We start from the raw sequence: 22,464 nt of genomic DNA, 5'->3' as shown, positions 1-22,464 counted from the left end.
TTGTCTCTATGGGGACAGCTTCGGATCTCTCAAGGTTAGTGAAAAAGGCCTTCGGGCTGACAAAGTTCAGGAAGGAAACAGGATTCAGAAATCCTGTTTGCATTCTAAGACCCTTAATGTTTCAATACAGATATATGTGTGTGTATGTACGTGTAAATACTAAATATGAAATATATGTGTAGGTAATATATAAAATCTTCTGGCATAGCTAATACTCTAGCTGAATACGTAAGGCTGCTCTTTTCCTTAACTCTGCCCTTGTGATTTATGTCTTCCTCTCTGCGCCTTGTTGCTCCACAAATTTCTACTGAACCAAGCTGGGGGGGTGGGGGGGGGAGGAAAAAGCACCACCAAGTATATCAATGATCAATAAAATCTGAATGATGACTGGAATTCTATAATTGGTGGTGTGCATTCCTGACATGCCACATATTTAATTTTTTTTTACCAATTGTTGTTGTTTAGTCATTAAGTCGTGTCTGACTCTTCGTGACCCCATGAACCATGTTGCGCCAGGCCTTCCTGTCCTTCACTGCCTCCCTGAGTTTGCTCAGTTTCATGCTCATTGCTTCAGTGATGCTATCTAACCATCTCATCCTCTGCCGTCCTCTTCTCCTTTTGCCTTCAATCTTTCCCAGCATCAGGGTCTTCTCCAAAGAGTCCTCTCTTCACATTAGGTGACCAAAGTATCTGAGCTTGAACTTCATTATCGATCCTTCCAATGAGCAATCAGGGTTGATTTCCTTTAAGATTGACTGGTTTGACCTCCTAGCAGTCCAGGGGACTCTCAAGAGTCTTCTCCAGCACCACAGTTCAAAGGCATCAATTCTTCGGCGCTCGGCCTTTTTTATGGTCCAGCTCTCACAGCCATACATTACTACTGGAAAAACCATAGCTTTGACTATGCGGATCTTTGTCGGCAAGGTGACGTCTCTGCTTTTTAATATGCTATCTAGGCTTGCCATAGCTTTCCTCCCAAGGAGCAAGCGTCTTTTAATTTCATGGCTGCAGTCTCCGTCTGCGGTGATCTTGGAGCCCAAATAAATGAAGTCTGTTACTGCTTCCATTGAGAGCGGTCCTCAAAGATCTTTCAGTGGCTTTCGGTACCCCTGACCGTGGCCTTCTTCTGCAACGTGTCCGAGGGAATGCCCTGCTTTGCAGTGGTTCTCCTCCTTCCTGAGGTCCTGATGGCGGAAGTCCTCCCTCTCCTTCAAGCAACCGCCTGCGTGTTTATTCCTGGCTTGGAGACGAACCTCCTCAGCTTTCTTTATATAATTTGGTGAGGCAGCCAGGAGCCCGAGACTAACCGGGTCAGCGGACCGAGCCGGCACCAGACCATTTTTCGGTAGGGTGCTGCCCCGGACTCTGCCCGCTTCTACATTCATAGTAAAAGGAGTTTTGGTTTTGAGCCAAACAGTTGCTTGAACCTGAGACTTCATAGTTGGTAATTGCCCTTTTTTGCGTCTTGTGTCCAGTGAATGTGTGATTCCCTCTTTATGTTTCTATCCAGACTGTTGACCAGGGCTGTGGGTCTAAAAATTCAGTTCCAGCCGCCCGCAGACTTCCGCGAGTCCTTCTTGGGAAAGACTGGGAGGTCCTAGGAAGTAAGAGGGGCTGACAAGACTCATGTGCCTTCACAGATAGGGAAAGGACCTTGGGACCTTCCACCCTCCTCTCTGGCCACAAATTGTTGAAGGGGAGGAGACCACTATTGGATCAAGCCAACCTGAAGCTCCATCAACGCTTTGTTGACCCCCACCTACTCTTGCCCGATACCAAAACCTCCCCCAGGAGAGAAGCTTTGCACGCTCCATGTGTGGAAGTCAGACCCTGATGCTTCCTGCTGTTGGTTGCAACCGAGGAAGCTGCAGGAACAGACCCGAGAGTGCCCAGTGACATCAATGTAAATAATAATAATAATAATAATAATAATAATAATAATAATAATAATAATAATAAAAAACAGACTTGGTGCTACTGGGCATAGATGTACAGGGGGAGGATGCAATAGACCCTGGGCACCAAGGAATGCTTCTCCAGCTAGGCCCATAGAGGCCTGAAGGGAGCCTCACAGCAGGAGAGAGAGTGGCGCAACTGATCCTGCAGAAAATCCCCTCCCTTCCTGTGACAAAGGGAACCCCCTGCCCAGAGGAAGGGAAAGGGGGAAGGCAATTCGGGGCCACAGGAGCAAACATGTGGGTGAAGGGAGGCACTGGGCGTTTGAAAGCAGGTAAAGTATTCTGCCCTGCAGGAAAAAAAACCTGCTTCACATCTCCAAATAGAAGAAGACTCCCCTACAAGAGTGGCGAAGGATTGTCCTTTTCTTCAGTGGACTTCAATAGGAACTCACGAGGAGGATTGAGATCACCTCAGGAGGAGTCTTCCAAGCTCCTGAGTTGGGCGTGGATCTGTTTCAAGCAAAGGTCCCTTCGCTGGCTGAAAACACCTGTCTCTTCCTCCCACTGACCGCTGCATACACAGACATTGCAACTGCCAGACTGCCATTGCTGAACAGCAGAATAAGTATTGGGTCTCCACGTCTGTGCTCATCACTGGCCAGGGACATTCCCCGTCTACACAATGCCACTGAATGACTCTAAAGTTTGTGACTATTTTGACTTTGTAAGAGAGCGGGTGCAAACTCAGCAATCTCTAATGATCAAACACACCTCTCAATTCACTTTTATTGTAGATAGGCCATGCGTCTATGGTACATACGATGGGCAGGTAAAGCCCCTCAAGTAAAACTGCGGAAGGCTGGGTGTGCAGACGGCAAGAGAGAGATTGCAGGGTGGGGGGGGATGGTCCTGTATTCAGCCACCTGATCCACTTTCTTCCTCCCTCCTGAAGGCATTACGTGATCTTTCTACCACCTTTCGAGCTGAACGGTGCAAGCGAAGGACCAGCTCTTCCAAGCCTCTCCCCAGATGGAGAGACCTGTACTTCTTGTTTTACATCCTGACCTGACTCAGCTAACTGCTCATCCTGCCTCACCACTTCAGTATCTGGACCTCTGCCTCACGCATTTGACCTCGTGCTAAGAGGGACAGTGGTAGAAGTTTACAAGTGGACTTCAGGGGGGTTCAGGGTCCCTCTGTCTTGAAAGCAGGCACCCAACGATCATTGCAATGAACTTGGTTCTTCTCCTCAGCGTTGAGAACTTTCATTCATTATATTGATCAATAGTTTGGCTTCGGGTTTTCCTATTTAGACAAAGGGGAAATCAAGTTTATTAAAAAGTGGTTATCCATTTAGCCTTTGACCTGAATCAAACTAGGACTTCTTTTACGAAATGATCAAGTGGGATCTGGGAGAACTAAGCACAGATCAGACCACATTTCGCTGGTAGCAGATTTGACTGATCTGCAGAAAAACAGAAAAAGATCACACGCACACACACACCTGTGCTATCTTGTGATGTGGAATAAGTTCTTAATAAAGGTAACAGGCATTGTGATTTATATGAGCTTCACCATATGTGGATGGCCCAAAGGCTCTGTAAGATAGGTCTGGATTTCCTATGCAGCCCCCAAATTGAAGGTGAAGGTCAATGGTCTTTTTCACCTACTTCTTCTGTCTGTGAAGGCTTAACAGGGATGTCCACTTTCCACTTTGATTTTTAATACTTCTTTAGATCCAATAGCTAAGTTATTATTAGCCATGGTTTTTGACCTAACTGATTAGTCCATCAATCAGTATTATATCCTGACAATATTTCCATAGAGGCTCTGGTGCACTTGATGAACCCAGTTAGGCCAGTTGGAGGATTACTGGTCTAAGTCAGAAGGAATGCCAGTTGACAAAGATCTGGGTGTTCGTAGTGAAAGTGATGATGATTTTTCTACGTGTACTGAATGTATTAACTCTTTAGCTATTCTTTGATCTGTCTCTGATAATTCCATGAAACTTGGATATAAAGAGGTTTTATTGGAGATTGATTTGGGAGAGTTTCTGCCTCTCCCTTTTGGATAAATTAGACACTTTCAATGGGAAGATAAAAGACTTGATATGATGCATGCAATTCCTAGACACAGGTACGTTCAATATATATTTATTTATACATTATACATTAAATATTTATCAATGTATTGTCCATATGGTTGTCCATTCTGAAGATATTTTTGAAAAAGATGCACTTGTCAGTTAAGGATGGGGGCTTCAGTTTCCTAAATCTTGAATTCTACCATTCTGCATATCAACATATACACTTTATTTGATTTGATTTGATTTGATTTGATTTGTTACTAGCCCAGCATTTTAACCACTAGACCAAACTGCCTGTCATACCTAAATCTACATCTGTATTAAAGATTTGGTCTCTTCTTTCTTTTTTCTTTTATTATTGCTTCTTTCTCTCTCTCTCTCTCTCTCTCTCTCTCTCTCTCTCTCTCTCTCTGTCCCTTTTCTGGTAAATAAAGAAAGTTAAAATATTTGTTTCAGTGTTACTCCACTTTTATCAAGACATAGAATTCAAAGAACTTCATGGGATGTTTGTTTGTTTGTTTAGGAGTTTCAATTCTTAAATACTATTATTTGGTGTTACTGAGGAAACAGCTGGCTTAAGCAACTTTTCTGTTCTATTCTAGCATCAGATGTTTTTGGTATCCACATCAGCCCTGAGTGGGTGCAACGTGGGGAGGAAGATGCAGCCCAGCAGCCCAGCCCCGGAGGCCAAGATGCAGAAAAGCCGCACAGACACCAAGGGCTTCCCCTGTGATAGCCCTTTAAGGTAGTCCAGACAACAACCACTACCGGGAGTATCAGCACGATCTCTATTGTAAGAGTACCTGGCTGTGGGTTGGGGGCTCCTATGTATCCAGAGGTTTACCATCTTTGGTTCTGGATGGGGTGGCACTACCCCAGACAGACCCGGTGCGTAATCTGGGGGTCCTCCTGGACTCTCGACTCCTGCTTGAAGAGTAGGTGGCAGTCGTGGCCAGGAGGGCCTTTGCTCAACTACATGTTGTGCACCAGTTACGCCCTTTCCTGGATCAGGAGTCCCTCCAGTCACTCACACATGCCCTAGTCATCTCCCATATAGATTATTGCAATGCTCTGTACATGGGGCTACCCTTGAAAGGTATCCATAAGCTAAAGCTGGTTCAAAATGCAGCCATGTGGGCAATTTTGGGTGCCCCAAAGATGGCACACGTCACACCTTTGCTGTGCGAGCTGCATTGGGTCCCAGTTTGCTTCTGGTTCGAATTCAAGGTGTTGGTTATCACCTTTAAAGCCCTACATGGCACGGGACCAGGTGACCTGAGGGAGTGTCTCACCCCCATTATATCGACCTGTCCCACCAGGTCAAGCAGAGAGGATACGCTGCAGACCCCATTGATGAAGGAAAGTTGACTGGTGGGGCCCAGAAGGAGAGCCTTCACTGCTGTGGCTCCCACCCTATGGAATACCTTTCCCCTGCAGGTGAGGCAGGCCCCTACTCTCTTGACATTCCGGAAAGCGGTGAAGATGTGGCTCTGCCAACTTGCATGGGGCGAGAAAAGGGACAACCAACCCTGGGGGTGGCTAGCACCTTGAAGATGCTTCCATATGTTAATATCTTTTCGATCACAGTACCTTGGAAGATATTATTATTTATGTAAGTCTTTGGTTTTATTGTGTTTTTATACTATTTTTATTGTATTTTAACTAATATTTATTTGTTGTTTTTATTGTAAACCTCCCAGAGTCACTTCCTTGTGAGCTGGCTGGTGTCTAAATTTGAAATATAAATAAATAAATAAAAATAAGCATTTGGTGCATGGTACCATCAATATGCTGACGACTCTGGGTTCTAGGGTATGATGGGAAAATAATAAAATAAAGCTGGAAACTCTCCCCCCTCCCCCTTGCCTCTCCTGCAGCAAACGCTTTACTCCCTCCTTCCCCCTGCCTCTCTTTCTGCCTCCCCCTCCTTGCCTCTCCTGCAATCTCTTTTCTCCACTTCCTTCTGCCATTCTTTGCTCATGCAAAACAGGATCAGCTCCAAGCCATTGCATGACCCAAGAGTGACCATGTTCCACTGCCAAGAATAGCCCTCTTGACACTATCATGCTGAAACAACAGGAGGGCCATCTCCTGTCTGCTTAAGGGTCTGCTTAAAGGTTTACTTTACTGGATAAGAAGACAGACAAAATGAAATTTCCTAGTTGGAGCTCTACCAATTTGCAGAAGCAAAAATTCCTCTCCTTCATTTCCCAGGACTTCCTTCAGCTGTCCAAGGAGACCCCACTTTGGAGACTGAAGAGATGCTGAGAGGTGGACACCATCTAAGACCTCCTTTTCAAGTTGTGCAGCCTCGGAATTACTCCATGCTTGTAATACTGGCTTAACTCATTGAAACCACTTAGGGAGTGGCTGCAAGGGGCTGAGAGGAGGGGGCAGTATGGCCAGTTTGCTTTCAGCAGGATAAGTGGGAACAGTGGAACCATGTCAGAACCATGGCAAGGCCATCCAGAGGGTATTTAGGAGGTTGAACCTAAGAGGCCTAGTGCATTACAAATCTTTTTAGAGGTGGGTAACAGAAAGACTGTACACAAAATTATGACTTTGAGAAAAAGATTGGAGAAGTAATCAGATATTGATTTATGCTTTCACAACGAGCTGCTCCTTGGTATTTAGATCTGGTCTTAGTAAAATAATATAGCACTTAGGGAAAAAGATGAAGCCCAGCAGGCCAGCACTGGAGGCCAAAATGGAGAAGATCTGCACAGCCACCATGTACTTCCCTTTGGTGCTCAGGTAGGTGGGCACAAAGGACACCCAGACGCTGCAGAAGACCAGCATGCTGAAGGTGATCAGCTTGGCTTCATTGAAAGCTGCAGGCAGGTTCCTGGCCAGGAAAGCCACCATGAAGCAGATGGCAGCCAGGAAGCCCATGTAGCCAAGAGCAATATAAAACATGGCAAGAGACCCTTCGTTGCATTGCAGGATGATCTCTTCTGGTTGGGTGTGCATGTCAGAATCAGGAAATGGGGGAGAGATCACCAGCCAGATGCTGCAGAGGACCACCTGGATACTGGAAGAACAAACAATGATGGAATTGGCCAGACTCCTCCCCAGCCACCTCCTCACTCTGTTCCCTGGCTTTGTGGCAAGAAAGGCAAGGACCACCATGACTGTTTTGGCCAAGACAGAAGAGACGGCAATCGAGAAGACGATGCTGAAGGCTGTCTGTCGGAGAAGGCAAGTGGCTCTCCTTGGCCGGCCAATGAAGAGGAAGGTGGTCAAGAGGGAAAGCAGGAGAGAGACGAGGAGGATGTAAGAGAGGTCCCGGTTGTTGGCTTTAATGATGGGAGTGTCTCTGTGTTTCACAAAGATTGCTAGTACAAACACGGTAGGTAAAGACAAGAAAAGCGCAAGGGAAGCCAAGATGGTCCCCAGATATTCATTGTAGGTCAGAAAGCTTACTTCCTTAGGAACACATTTATTTTGCTTCTTATTTGGATGCTTATCATCTGGACATTTAGTGCAATAATCTGCATCTGAAGAGAAGAAAGTAACATTTACCAGGTTCAGCCACTAATCTAGTCTTTTCTACGCCACCACCAAAGATGCTCCATGGGGTGGCAAAAGAAGGTGCAATTTTAGGAACTCTGATGAACTTTACCAAGGACACTTTTCTGCTTTTTAACCCTGGTGATGGATGCATGTGAATGAGATAGCAGTTCCTCTTTCATACCTTGGCTTCCTGGTTTGTCTATTTTTAAATATGTTTCAGAAATAAATCAAGCAAGGTGGGATCTTCACCCAGGGAGAAGTGTTAGCCTTCTTACTGAAGGGCTGCTTCACTTTGGAGTCACCTACCTTCCTGAGAGGAGAAGGTCCCCTCCGCACAGAAAACACAGTCGTAGCAGCAGATGGGCTCCCCTTCCTGACCCACCTTGTAAAATCCAGACTGGCAACTTTCCACACACCTGGAGGGAAGCAGACCCTGAGCAGAAAAAGGGGAACATGAAGGACAGTAGATTAGGGTCGACATCAAAGGAAAGAAATAGTAGACTAGGTCCATTTAACAGAAGCAGCTCTTTATCCAGGAATCTCCCTTCTGGGAGATCAAGGGATCTGAATCTAGGAAATGTTTCTTCTTTTTCACCTCCAGACTGTGGAACAGTTTGCAATGAGAGGTAAGGTTTGCCTTGACTCTGTTGGCCTTTGAGAGAAAAGGTCAAATGGAGCTCTTCCAGGAGTCCTTTATAAGAGCCAACATAGCATTTTAGGAATTGGTTATTGTATTATCTGTGTTTCATTTCTGTAAACCACCATGAGGCACAGGATTATATCAGTCCAAAATTGCATAATAAACAAACAAACAAACAAACAAATATTTTTCCAGTGAATCTGCTGCCTCAGTTTTTTCCATGTTTGTCTACTGTTCATCATCAGTTTTAGTCCACATCTGTAAAGCATGACAAGTATGGAAAGCATTATAAAAATAAAAACAAAATGGCATTGTTTGAACTGGGAATCCAGACTCCCTTATTCAGGCGTAGCAGTGGGACATGTAAGCCACAAAGGTCAGGAGAGGTTCTCTGCAACTCTTCTGATCCCTTGAAGGGCTTCAGAGGCTTCAATGAAGCTCCACAGAGGATGTGTTAAATTAAGACAATGCTGAAGAGGAGAAATGGGAATGAAATGGTTTTCCCCACCTTGCTAAACCTTTGGGGCCAGATAGCAGCATCCTGGTTGATGACAAACTTGGGTTCCTGGGATTTCTGTCTTGCAAAACTCCCAAATTTCACCCTGACAACAGAGTTGTTGGGAAACCATAACCAGTTCACCATATCCAAGTCAGCTGCCAGCTCTCTGTTCGTGTCCAAATACACCCCATCCATGGAATGGTTGTAAAACTGGGGGGTTTGCAGGAAAGGGTGGAGCTAGAAAGGGAAGAACATTGACAACAAACATCTTGCAGCCTTTTACACAAGAAAGAACGAGTCACTCTTGTGCCATTCTCATGCTAAGGTCTTCTGATTCACTTGATAGCTAAAGCCTCCAGGTCAAGGAGGAACATGGGTATCATCTGCCTGGTTTTCTTCTACAGTTTTTTTTTTTAGATATCTCAGCCTAGCTTACAGCCCAAGGACTTTCTGGTGGGGTCCCATCCCCATCCTCCCCAGACCTGACCCTCCATAGCTTCTAAGCCCAGAGGTGAAGGGCCAGCTGCAGTCACCTCTTCAATCCTGATTCATTGTGGTTCCCTACCAGAACGGCTATGAAACTCATTCATGATTGAAGGCCCCAATTTTATTCATGGATACTTTTTTCCCTGTGTTAGGAGATTTGGCAGTTGAAGCCTTTAGATGGACATTATCACTATTAGATGACATTATTATTAGACATTAATATATCTTATTATCTTATTATATAATTATATTATATTAGTATATTAGATTGACATTATTATTTAGATGACATTATCACTGTCATATATTTATCTTATATCATATGTTTTATATTTATATTTTTTAAAAATATTCCCCTCTCACCCCTATGGGTGGTATGTGTCTTCCTCAATCTCGGGTCCTCTACTAGAGGCCTGGGAGTTTGAGGGTTCAACGCAATATCTTAGCTGTTCCTAGCCCTGCACTCCTCTGGACAGAGAGCTCTGATGCTGTTTCTGGGATCTGTTCGAGCCCCTCTCCCAGCTTAGGAGTCACGGCCCCGAGTGCTCCTACCACCGCTGGGACCACTTTGGCCTTGACTTCCCACATCCTCTCTATTTCCTCCTTCAGGCCCTGGTACTTCTCCAGCTTCTCATCCTCCTTCTTCCTAATGTTGCTGTCACTTAGCACTGCTACATCTATCACTACTGCTATCTTCTGGTCTTTGTCTACTACTACGGTGTCTGGTTGATTGGCCAGTACCTTCCAGTATCTGGAAGTCCCACAGGATCTTAGCCCTGTGATTCTCCACAACCTTCTGTGGAATCTCCCATCTGGGCTTGGGGGTGTTCTAGCCCATACACTGTGCAGATGTTCCTGTACACAATGCCAGCTACTTCCAGCCTGCCACTATGCGTTGGACTGAGGCTTCTTTGCACAATCAGCACCTTGGTCCTGTCTAGCGTGGTATATCCCTGCTTCTATGGACCTGGTGCTTAGTGCCTGTTCTTGTGCTGCTATGATCAGTGCCTCAGTGCTATCCTTTAGTCCAGCCCTTTCAAGCCACTGATAGGATTTCCCAATATCAGCCACCTCAGCTATCTGTCGATGGTACCTCCCATGCAGGGGCTTGTCTTGCCATGGTATTTCCTCCACTTGTTCCTCCCATGTCTCCTGCTGCCTCACGCATTCTTGTAGCAGCTCATCTTTGGGTGCCATCTTACTGATGTACTCCTGGATGCTCCGGGTTTCATCCAGGACAGTGGCTTTGACACTCATCAGACCCCGCCCAGCCTCTTTGTGGCTGGTGTACAATCTCTGGGTGTTGGACTTGGGGTGGAAACCTCCGTACATTGTGAGGAGCTTCTGGGTCTTCACATTGGCAGCCTCCATGTCTTCCTTTGGCCAGCTCACTATACCGGCAGGGTATCTGATGATTGGCAGGGCGTACATGTTGATGGCATGGTTCTTGTTCTTCCCATTGAGCTGGCTCTTCAGGATCTGTCTTATCCTTTGGTGGTACTTGGATGTTGCTGTCTTCCTTGCCTCCTCCTCATGGTTCCCATGTGACTGTGAGACACCAAGGTATTTATAGCTGGTCTCTATGTCTGGTATGTGGCCCACTGATAGTTCCACTCCATCGGTCTTAACTACCTTCCCTCTCTTTACTATAATCCGGCCACACTTCTCCAGTCCGAATGACATCCCACGGTCCTCACTGAAGATCTGTGTCAGGTGGATCAGTGAATCGATGTCTTGTTCACTCTTAGCATACAACTTGATGTCATCCATGTAGAGGAGGTGGCTGATGGAGATTCTACTCTTGAACTTGTACCCGCATCCAGTCCTTGTGATTATCTGGCTGAGGGGATTTAATCCTATGCAGAACAGCAGCGGGGACAGTGCATCACCTTGGTATATGCTGCACTTGATGGCCACTTGTGCGAGCTATCCTGAGTTGACTTCCAGTGTTGTCTTCCACAGTCCCATTGAGTTCTTGAGGAAGGTCCTTGTTGTCCTGTTGACCTTGTATAGCGCCAGGCATTCACAGATCCATGAGTGTGGCATTGAGTTGTAGGCTTTCCTGTAGTAGCATTCCATCAATTCCAAGTTCTCTTCTCTCGTCCATGTATATTTGAGGTGGGCAGGTGAAGCATTAGGGGGTCTTTGCCCAAGGACCCCTACTGGTAAGGTAGGTACCAGCCAGGATTTGAACCCCGGTCTCCTGCATCAAAGGCGGTGTTCTAACCACTACACTATCCAGCCACTTATATATATAAACATATATTTAAGTAAATAAATATATATTTATATACTGTATATTTATCATACATTATCACTGTCATATATATATTTAATCACCCACCCAGAGTCCCCCATTAGGGGGAGATGGGCGGAGATAATTTTAATAAATAAATCTCTAAATTGAATACTAATTTGAACTCTAAATCTAAATCTAGACCTACACCTATGTGTATCTGCATTTACATCTACGGTTCTCTTCCAGAAGAGGTGGACTGCATTTGTGCTTGCTACATTGGTAGAAGGAGTTCCCCAGAGTAAGAATACAGGAATGTCCATAATCAGCGGCCCCTTAAGAGGGAATGTGGGAAGCATAAAGTTGGCTTTCCATGGAAAAGTGGGAGGTGAAGTTCCTGGAAGTGAACCCAAACACATCTGCCTTAAAGGAAGAGGAAATGAGCTGCTGGGAACTGGTTCAGTTGTGAAGTGACAGTCAAGATGAGTTAGACATTCTGTGTTGAATTTCTGGGAATCTTTGGCCCAGTTTGGGATGGATAGGAGGAGCCTGACCACATTACTCTCAATTTAAGAAGCAGCTTGAGCCGCAAACTTTATCCTTTCTTCAAATGCCATGGAGGTATAAACTTCTCCTTAGGAAATCCTACTATGGCCACTTCGTTGGGCACATTTTGCTACTCATACCCAAGTATTCTTTGTTGTACCAATCCCAGTCTGAGTCTAAATCACTCAACACACTATTATTTAAAAGGTTAAAGAATTAAATAGTAGAAAGGACATATTGCTGGTAGCCCATAAAGAATGGAGACACTTTGGACATGGTCCCAGCACCATCCATTTTGGTAGAGACATTAGGGAGGGGGAGAATGAGAGAGGGAGGGAGGGAGGGCTCCCTGCAGACACAAGCAAATGCCCAATTAGAAACTGGGTTATGCATTTATTCAATTTACAGGGCTGCCTAATTGGCATGACTGGTTAGGAGGATGGAAGGCCCCAAGAGAGGCAGCCAGATTAATCCTGTGAAAAAGACCCTCCCGTATGGATGGAAGGATGGCAGCTTCCTGCAAAGAAGGAGCAGGGAAAACGCCGTTCCCCAGAGAAAAAGGAGTCTCACCAGATATGGCAGCTGCTACCACATCACCTGCAAGAAGGGAGGCAAGATGAGGGTGGAACAAATGGGGCCAACATGTAGCAGGATCCAGAGGATAGCATTTTCCAATTGACCTTTATTATCCTACTCTTTTCCTCCCTCCCTTTATCTATCGTGCAAACATGATAGTTAATGTTGGCAAGAGAGAGTCATCTGTTTGATGGATCATGCTTGGAGTACCTCATGAGAGGAAACTGGCTTCTTCCCTCCATTTGCTAAATTTCTTCTTACAGTCCTGTGTAAGTAATTTTAAAAGTAACGGTTGTGTTCAGCTGAGATTCTTTGATGGAAAAGGAAATACCTGCCAAGGTTGTAGCTCTTCCAGTTCCAAGGTCTGTCCACCTTCCTTCAGCATCCTCCTCTTGGATCTGGAGACACAGGCAGCATTCAGGGCTTGTGCCACAGCCCAGATGGTGTTGTAAACATGGTGGCTGTCGAGAGAAAGGGTGGTTTCAACCTCCTCCTGTCGTAGACTTTCCATTTCTTCATTCTCTTTGCATCTCATCCGGCCTTTAACCGAGAAGGGATGCTTTTGAAATGAACAAGGAAAAGCTTTGTCGCCAAACTCAATGATTGAAGGGAAAAATTGGTCAGCATCATCTTTTATCCAGTTCTTTGTATGAATGGAAAAAGTGAAAATGCTATGAACTTGATGGAAATTTTGATACCACAAATTCAAAGTGAGATCCCCCATGGCTGTTACAATCCAGATTTTTCCTACAGTAGGTTTTATCAAGAGCCGGAACATATGGTCAATGAATGCCATTCCATAGAAATACATAGCATGTAAAGTGGGCTCTGCGTAGTAAATAAATACGTTGACTTGTTTCCATCTGAGGTATAAATCAGGGTCCAAACTGTATAAATTCATATTGTACCCTGAAATGCTTTGGGAGAAAACAGCACAAATGCCATTTTGGGTGAGTAAAGGCGTTAAAGTTTTGAAGAACCTCCCTCCATTTTCATTTTCTGGAGCAATGAGAGCCACTGAGGTCCATCTGAAATACTGGATCATTTCAACCATCCCTGCATATTGGATTCCTTCTTTTGGGAGCATCCGGTAGAAAAAAGGGAACTGGGTTTTATCATTCAGGTCATCAGAAACAAAAGCATAAGAAATCTGGAGAAAATGGAAGGAATTGGTCATGAAATCCCATTCACATATTATTCATTCCAAATTGTAAGTAATTCTAAATTATCATATGATTGCAGCACCATCAAACACACTCAAAATGGGGACTTGCTCAGTTCTTTGGGGCAACACAAGAAAGCCAAAGAGTTTGCCATCATGCCAATCAGCCTTTGGATGACATTTCTGAGGGAAAGGATCTCAAATATTGACTACTTTGGCCAGAAATGCAGACTGTTAGCAGTGCCCTTCTCTGTCTGAGTGGGAAAAGCATCACTGAGATCAGCGTCTGGTGACTTCATGAACACACCACTACAGCTTTCTTGTCAACTGTATGGAAGTGGGTTTCCAGAGCTTTGCTGTGGGATTTATAATTTTCTACTAACTTTCCAGTCTATCCTACAGCCTGATGGTCTCCCCTCCAAGTCTCAACCAGGACCAAGATGCTTAGAAGGAAAGGTACTGAAATTATCATCTTGTTTTCTGCCACTGTTTTCCACAAAAGCCCAGCCAGCTATTTATCCTTTCTTGTATGTGTTTTAAATTATCTTACATTTAGATAAATAACTACCCTTATATAACATGTTTGATTTGCAGAAATTTCATAGGACTGCAGTACTCATGAACAGCTGGAGCAGATGGTATCCTTTCTCCCTGAACTGCAGGCAGTTCAAAGAAAAGATGGGTGCTTGTAATACATTCTTTCATTTACCCAAATAAATTTTTGGTATTCTTCTGGAATTTGGAATTTTATTTCAATGGAGAGGAACAATGAATGAGAGGTTTTGCTCTCAGAGAGGAAACCTTTATAAAATTGATCAACCAGTTTTACATCTCTACTACAACATTAAACATCTCTTGCATGTTTTTGGAATAGTCTTGGAGATTCCAGGGCAGAAACTGGCCACACTCTGCACCTTTCCCCACTAACCTGAGGGATTTTGTAGATGCTGAGCATGGTTGCAACATGTCGGGAGAGGTCAGAGTCGGTCCCTTCAAGGACAGCCAGCAGGTTTTTCTGTCTTCCGCATTTGTAGTTTGGAACATTTGCCTCCCCAGCAGAAAGCAGGTCCAGCAAGGCTTCTGCGTTCATCTCTGCATTGAAATGATTGTCGTGGACGTTGTAGCCCAGAGTGATGTTGGGTAAGATCAGGGGATTCTGGTTGATCTCACGGATGGCAATCAAGAAGGACAGGCGGTACCAGACAGGTATCTTTTTACTCCTGAAAAAACAGATGATGTGCCTTGTCTCAAATTCAATTATAGCATCCCATTCACTTCTTGTTTCCTTACAGATATCAAGAGGAAGAAGTAGCAATCTTAATTCAGGAAGGGAATATGATGAGACAGGCATGAGTGGAACTGGGTGGGATGATGCTCATAATTGGGGGAGGGGCTGCAGGCTTTGACCCAACATCTGAAGAAAAGGAAGCGCTCTGAAGTTTAATAAAAAGGAGGAAAATACTGATGCTGTTCTCTTCTAATAAATTTGGATGCTAACTGAATATAAAAATAGTACATTCAACGTCTACGCTTAAATTAAATCATTATATGGATGCACAATTTAGAGATAACAATTGATATGCAAGAATGGATTCTTCAATGTTACAGAAAAACTAAATTTACACTGAATGCTATAGAGAAAACTTAGATGTTTTAAAAAGTAACTTATAGATCTTCTATGAGCTGTTAAATCAGGAGAGATCTTTAATTCATGAGACTGAAATTACTGTAATCTTTCATATTATTCCACGACTGAATCTTGCTCATTGCTCTCATTGCTGTATTAATTTTATTTTAATAAGATCTGTACTTTTTACATGAGCTATTTAGATACATAGATTGAAATTGATGTATACGAAAAATCTTTATTAAAGATGCAGACCTAAGAGGAAATCTTGTAGGTCTCCTCATGAAAGAAAATTTCAAGCCATTTCAGCTGATGTTTAACCTTTTGGAAAATACTGTCAACATAGGCTGTTTTTTATATAACCCCCACCAGATCCCTGTAACATTATCTTCCCCTTCATAGTAACATTGCCCAGCATTTCTCCTTTTGCTGCTCACTTCTGAGATCTGGATTTCTTTTGCTTTGATTTCTTTCCATGATCCCCAGGATCCATATTTCCCTCTCCTCTCCCTTTCTGCTGATCGACCCCAAAATCAGACATTAAATGGCAATTGCAGATCCAGGTGGTCCTTTCTGCTCTGCCTGGCCTTGAAGGCTCTTCTGCCCAGCCAGCTGCAGGGAGAAGGGGGGAAATTTGGCTGTGGGACTTTGGGGACTAAGAAGATGTCCTGCATTTCGTCCATTGTGTCACTTACCAGGAATAAAGGCTCTCTGCGTTCTCTGTCTTCTCAAGCCCAGTTTTTAATATCAGGAGAGAAACTCTCTCAGCTTCCCAATTTTCCTGGGAAAGTGAGAGCCTCGGCCTCAACCTCCCTTCTCACTGTAACCACTTGCCAATTTCCCTCCACTTCATTTTTCCTGCAAGCCCCAGTTGCTGTGCTTTCTTGTGAAGAAACTAAAGGAAACATCTGCCTTCGTCTCAAAGTTAGGAAGCTTTGGAGAAGGTCAAACTTTGAAATACACAAACTCCTTATGGAGCTACTTGAAGAAAACATAGAGCTTTAGGGGCTGAAAAGGCAAGGAAGATGTATTTGGGACATGGAGCCCCTTGTCAGATGTTTTCCACAGCAGACATAATTCTTGCTTTGCATCTGAAGGTCAGGCAACCTTCGTCTGCCCTTTAGGTCAAAAGGGGTTTCCCCAGCTGAAAGAACAGGTCAGGCATTTGGCTTTGCCTCAGTGTTGAAGCATCTCCAAACCTTTCCTCACCTCCAACAGAAATTTAGGAGGGACGAGATCTTTGGAAGGGACTAAAATAAGTTAGCGACAATTAGCAACAAATGAACTAGTAGCACCTCCATCCAAACAGTGACTCACCAGCGGAAAGATTGGCTGGAGGGAACCTTGTTGAAAGTGTAAAGTGGATTTAGACCTTTCCTTGCAGTGATGACTCCCCCAAAGACATAATCGCCAGGTCTGAAGTGATTTACCCAGTCTAACCGACCTTGTTGTGAAGTCAAGGGGCATTTTGTCTTCAGCATCTCACAGGATATCTGGGGAAGGAGAAGCAGAAAGAAGAGGAGAACCATTCCTCACATCGCTGGCACAGCCACTTGCTCCTCACAAGCAGTCAGGAGAAGGATTAGAAGCAGCCTGAATCTGAAGCTTGGGTGACTCTCCTGATGCAAAGGGAGCCCAGGAAAAGCTTTATGTCTGAATGGGTCTTAGAGAACGTCTGAAAGGAATTTAGAGAAATAATCCTCCTTAAATGCCCTAGTCTTCAGCTCCAACTCTTAGTGGTCCAGGAGACTTCTATGCTGCTGTCCTTTCAGGCTTAGGGCAAGATGTCATCTTGTGTACCTCTCTGCTCTGCTGCTTCTTTCAAAGGCGATCTTGAGGGAAATCCCTGGAGATTTGTTCAGAAGACAAACAAGACCATCCTCAGTTGTAAATTGCAAAGAGGAGAAAATCAGCTCTGCCACATCCTGAATTCACTGGGGTGTGTTTGGGGGGGGGGGGGGAGAGATGGAGCCAGAGAAAACATGTTTTCCAGATGGACCAGATGTGGTTCCCTCATCTCAGATGTTTTATGAGGGGACAAATTTAGCAGTTTCAAACACAGATTCTATCTGAATAAATAAATCCATGTTCAGGGCATGTAAGGCTCCCAAATATTTTGAGAGTTTCTATTCACATAGTCAGAGGAGAACCACCTTTCATCAGGTCTAGCCATTACAAAAAAAAGGAAAGATGGATCAGAGCCTCCTGCCTGAAAAAGGGGGATAAGGAGACTTCTCTATGTATGTATGTATGTATGTATGTATGTATGTATTTTTCAGATTTGGTCACTGCCCATCTCACTAGGGAATGACTCTGTGCGGTTTACAGTAAAATCAAGAATAAATATTATTTAAAATACAATAAAAATTAAAAAAATAAATATTCATACATAAATAATAATACCTTCCAAGGTACTGCTGGTAGATAAAGCTATTAACATACAGGAGCATCTTCAAGGTGCTAGCCAACCTCCTTCTTGCCCCACACGAGTTGGCAGAGCCAGGTCTTCACCCCTTTCTGGAAGATCGATAGATTAGGGACCTGCCTCACCTCTGTGGGAGGGTATTCAATAGGGTGGGGGCAATGGCAGAGAAGGTTCATTTTCTGGGCCCCACCAATCAACATTCTTTCATCAGTGGGGTCCATAGCATACCACGATGGAATGTGTCTATGAAGAGGAGGGTGATGTGAGAGATGAAGGCTATCAGGGAGGAGGGGTTGCATTCCAGGAGGGGAAAGGAGACAAGAGACAATACAGTCTGCAGGGGCAGTGTGGGAAGTGAAAGAGGTTCAGGATAGCCACTCCCTAGACTTTCCCAGGGTAGATCCACTAGCTGCTGTAGTATAGTTGTAGTCTGGCAAGATTCTGTCTAGAAGGTGTAAGCAAATAAAGGAACTTGACTCAACTGGATTGTTTCACCATTGTTCTTGGGCTGGGCATGACACATACCCTTTCTGCCTGACTGGGTGCAACAGGTCGATGTAATGGCTGTGGAATGGTCCCTCAGGTAACCCAGTCCCATGCCATGGAGTGACAACCAACACCTTGAATTGAGCCCTGACATCTGGGGGAAAAGGCATATTTTAACAGCCTTCCAGAAGGTGAAGAAAGTTGGGGCACTCTGTATCTCCGGGGAGAGGCTGGTATGGAATATTATTAGGACTTAGAAGACCCTTTGAAGAAGGGTCTGGCTATTCTTGGGCAGTTCTTCATCAAGGAAGTTCATCTCCTGACTCTTGGTGCTATCATCCATCAGTCACGCTTTGATGGTTTCCTGACCTTTGACACGTTGTTATTTTACTCCAACCTAGAATGGTGTTCCATTTTGATGCATCTGTACATTCAGATAGATTGCATGAACTTCATTAGATTGTCACACTGTCTTATAATTTAAAAGAGGATTTCTATAAACTGATGTACCTTCGGAATTTGTCACCAGAGAGACCATCTAAGATGTATAAAGGTACTTCTAACTATGGCTGGAAATCTGAAGAGCATGAAAGGACATTTTACCACACATGTGGACTTGCAAAAAAGCAAATATACAGTGTATATATACATCATTATATGTGTGTATGTGTATACACATACACACATATATGTATGTATGTGTGTGTGTGTATGTGTGTGTCTTTGTGTCTGTGTGTATCTATATCTATCTATATATGATATGAATATATACAATGATGCAGAGAATTTTAAAGCTTAATTTTCAGTTGAAACCAGAGATTTTTTACTAGGACTTATGGACAACCAACTAGACTCATGGACAATTGGTGTTATATATGGTGGCTGCAGCAAGTCTACTCTACACACAGAGATGGAAAAATATACTGTAGAAATACCCACAATGGAGGAGTGGATTGGGAAGATGTCAGAACTTGCTGAAATGGCCAAGTTGACTTCTCTGATTAGGGAAAGAGTAATAATTACCTTTATAAAAGACTGGACACCCTTTATGGACTTTTTGCTGAAAATGGACAAAACCGAATTGATAATCTCGGGATTTACTGACCACTTCCGGGGAAGCAATGGCGGAGTGAACACAGCTCCTTGGAGAGTAGAGCCAACAGCTGCAGCAGAAAGAGGAGCTGGTGAATGGATCAGCTCCTCAGAAATCCTCTCCGGATCAAGGAGAGGACTAGGACCACCCGCAATTTACTCCATAAAGAGTTTCCCTGTGTATAGATTATAGGATAGTGGTCTCTGGTTGGTTTTAGAGTTCTGGGAGCTAGGGGGAAGATCATCTTCCCTCACCCATAGTTTGGCACCTTCAAACAGACACTGGGTTCACCCACTTCCTCTCTTAATCACCTTAGGAAATTGCTTGTTATTGACTTTCTGGATGTTAAGAACCTTCCGAGGGGCAAGTTTCAATAGGCCGGGAGAGTTTCCTTCTATCCTTGATGAAAGAAGTTTTATGTAAGTTTAAGGATTAAAAAGAAAAAAAATGTACTTTGAAAAACTGCAAAAGGGGGACTAGAACATTGATTTTGGAAAGTTAAGGGGCCAGATGGACTGAAAAAAATATTTCCCGTGGGTTGTTCAAGCTTTTATTTTATATACAGTGGTACCTCGGGTTACGATCTTAATTCGTTCCGCGACTCTGGTCGCAACCCGATTTGATCGCAGCCCGAAGCAAATTTTCCCATAAGGTTCAATGTAATTACCGTTAATCCATTCTGGCGTCCGCGGACCACATGGCACGGGCAGAAAAATGGCCGCGGACCACGTGGCAGGGGCCGAAAAATGGCCGCAGACCACGTGGCAGGGTGAAAAATGGCCGCGGACCACGTGGCACGGGCGGGAAAATGGCCGCGGACCATGTAACGGGTGGAAAAATGGCCGTGTATCCGGTTTGCAACCCAAGGTAATTTTTTTCAGCCGGCACTGGTCATAACCCAAAAAGTTTGTTAGTAGAGGCATTCGTATCCCGAGGTACCACTGTATGTATATATATGAAGATTTTGAAATTAACTCTAAGAAATCATCCCCTAGGAAAGTTTTGTTGATTGAGAAATAAACATATGATCAGAGGGGACTTTGAATATTGACTAGAGGGAACCAGAGAGAACTAAAGATTACAATTAAAGGAGAAAAGACCTATTAATACAATGGAGCAATATTATTTGACTTTGGAAGAAATGAAGGATATTTGGGAACAATGTACTCAGAAATTACTCTTAAGATTGTCTGCCACCATAAAAATGGATTTGACAGAGGCTACGGAGGAGGAACAGATTTTACTGGACAAAATAGAGACTGAGGCTGATCTGAAGGTGGATCTGAAAATGGACTTTAAAATGTCAGACTACAAGAGTGATATGGGAAAAGATGCCACATTGGATTTACAAATGAAACCGGCTGATGTCTTAACAGTTAAAGGGGACAAAAAAAATAATACATCAGAAGAGTGACTTGGATAGCTTTCTTATCTTGGATTTACAAGAGATGTGTTAAACCAGTAAAGGATTTTCTGAGAGGAGACAAAGGGAAAATGATAAGAAATCAGCTTGTGGGACATTGTTTGAACGGATTAAAGATCAAGCTTTTTAAAAGTAAACAAAAGGAATATAAAGTGGATTTATTTGATCAGGATTAAAATATATGTGTTGTGGCTTCTGGTAGCTCTTGTTTTGTTAGGACTGAATGACAAAGCTTTAAAGGCTTGTTTATAGACAACAGATCAGATTTATAGACAACAGATAAGAGAGATGTATTTTGCACTATTTTTCTAGAGAACACGATAAGTTGGAATGTACAATGGATTTATTTGATTAAGGTTAAAATGTATATCTCATTTTTTCTAGTAGCTCTTAATGGACTTTTGCTGATTAGGGCTGAATGATGAGTTTACAATTTATTTATTGAAAAGGGATGAGAGATGGTAAGAAGAGATTATTTTTATTGAAATAGTAGTGAAGGCGTTAAGTTACTGAAGTTGTTTATACTTCCCTGGAGTGAGGGGGGAGTCACTTCTTTATATGACTTTTTTTCTTTCTTTCCCCTTTTTTCTTATTTTTTTCTTTTTCTCTGTACCTTTTATTATTTATTTTTTACTTTTCCTACTCCTCTTAGTTTGTATAGGTTTTTCATCTTTTTATTTGTAAACTTTAAAAAAATTATATAAAAAGATAATCTTTGGATTTACTCATTAAAAAGGGTTGTTAATGGGAAGAAGGGAACCATGTTATGTAATTTGGGAGGGAAGAAACGGTGATTACTAAGTCTGTAACTGCTGCAAAGAAGATCAGAAGTTGCTTCTTTAGATATTTTTCTTTTTCTTTCTCCTTTCCCCCCCTCTTTTCTTGGCTTTTACTGTTTCTCACTTTTCCTTTATCTTTTCAAATCTTTTTCTTTCTTCTAATTTTTTCTTTATGTGTCTGTAGCTTCTTGTCAAATGGGCGGCCGTGTGTGTGTGTGTGTGTGTGTCTGTTCTGTTCTTCTGTATAAGAAGAGGCTGGGCTGCCATGGATTGAGGAGGCTTTTATTTACGTTCCTGAAGGGAGCAGGTGATTGGACTCATCGGCTGAATGGTCTCTTCAGGTCTGATTCTTCTGAAGGAGCATCTGTTTCTCTGGTGTCCTCAGCTACCTGCCTGCCATGTATAGACAGGGTGTGGTTGAAGCCAGTTTTAAAAGAATTCAGTTCCAGATTTGGTCCCAGAGATGCACTTTTTCTGCTCAGTCAATGGTTACCCTGACTGGTAGCTTCTCTCTCTTTTTTTTAATTAAACTTTTATTGAGATATAGAAATAGTACATTTAAAATACAAATCAGAAAGTATAGCAAAGAAAGAAGATAGAACCTAAAAAAACACAAAGACTAAAATAGTGAAAACAGATAGAAAAATGAGACAGAAAGTGACTTCCGACTGTCTAATACAGATGTAAATACAATTTTAAAAAAGGATTAATCTCTTACTACTAATTAATCCAAATTCACATTATTTTTATCAGCACAAACCATCTAATCATTAAATCCCACAATCAAAGCTTCATTTTTTCCCCACACAAGCATGTAATCTAATAAGGGCTGCCATGAGGAGACAAATTTAGAAACAGTATTATCTCTTATTAACACTGTTATCTTCGCCATTTGAGCCAAGTCCATTAATTTAATAATCCATTCTTCCACTGTAGGGATTTGTAGATCCTTCCATCTTTGCGCATATAACAGTCTTGCAGCTGTGATC

The 22,464-nt window shown here is 43.3% G+C and overlaps 2 protein-coding genes across 2 annotated transcripts in view; both read right to left on the bottom strand.

The window, feature by feature from the left end:
• LOC148214025 (zinc finger protein 287-like) overlaps window positions 1–22,464 on the bottom strand; it is a 41,689-nt gene that overhangs the window by 5,594 nt on the left and 13,631 nt on the right. The gene's annotated exons all lie outside the window — the stretch shown is intronic.
• On the bottom strand, window positions 6,583–14,822 carry LOC148214026 (vomeronasal type-2 receptor 26-like). Its single transcript, XM_088128851.1, has 4 exons — window positions 14,571–14,822; window positions 12,812–13,630; window positions 7,804–7,930; window positions 6,583–7,481 (listed from the first exon to the last, which is right to left on the bottom strand). The coding sequence occupies exons 1-4, from the start codon at window positions 14,730–14,732 to the stop codon at window positions 6,583–6,585; spliced, it is 2,007 nt and encodes a 668-aa protein (XP_087984977.1). The 5' UTR covers window positions 14,733–14,822.

Source organism: Python bivittatus, unplaced genomic scaffold, assembly GCF_059951505.1.
Source record: "Python bivittatus isolate LINGU-HERP-01145 unplaced genomic scaffold, Pbiv_v1 ctg000820_np1212, whole genome shotgun sequence".
In the NCBI taxonomy this organism is placed as follows: Eukaryota; Metazoa; Chordata; class Lepidosauria; order Squamata; family Pythonidae; genus Python; species Python bivittatus.
The sequence above is the reverse complement of the archived record's forward strand: the minus strand, read 5'-3'. Positions and strand labels throughout refer to the sequence as shown.

What these genes read in the sequence shown, in the direction of transcription:
- LOC148214026 (XM_088128851.1), bottom strand. Translation starts at nt 14,732, where the DNA reads ATGAACGCAGAAGCCTTGCTGGACCTGCTTTCTGCTGGGGAGGCAAAT. An exon ending in AAGAGCTACAACCTTGGCAG is followed by an intron (nt 7,931 to 12,811) that starts GTATTTCCTTTT and finishes TTTTCTGCTCAG; the next exon opens with GGTCTGCTTCCCTCCAGGTG. An exon ending in GACCTTCTCCTCTCAGGAAG is followed by an intron (nt 7,482 to 7,803) that starts GTAGGTGACTCC and finishes TCTTCTCTTCAG; the next exon opens with ATGCAGATTATTGCACTAAA.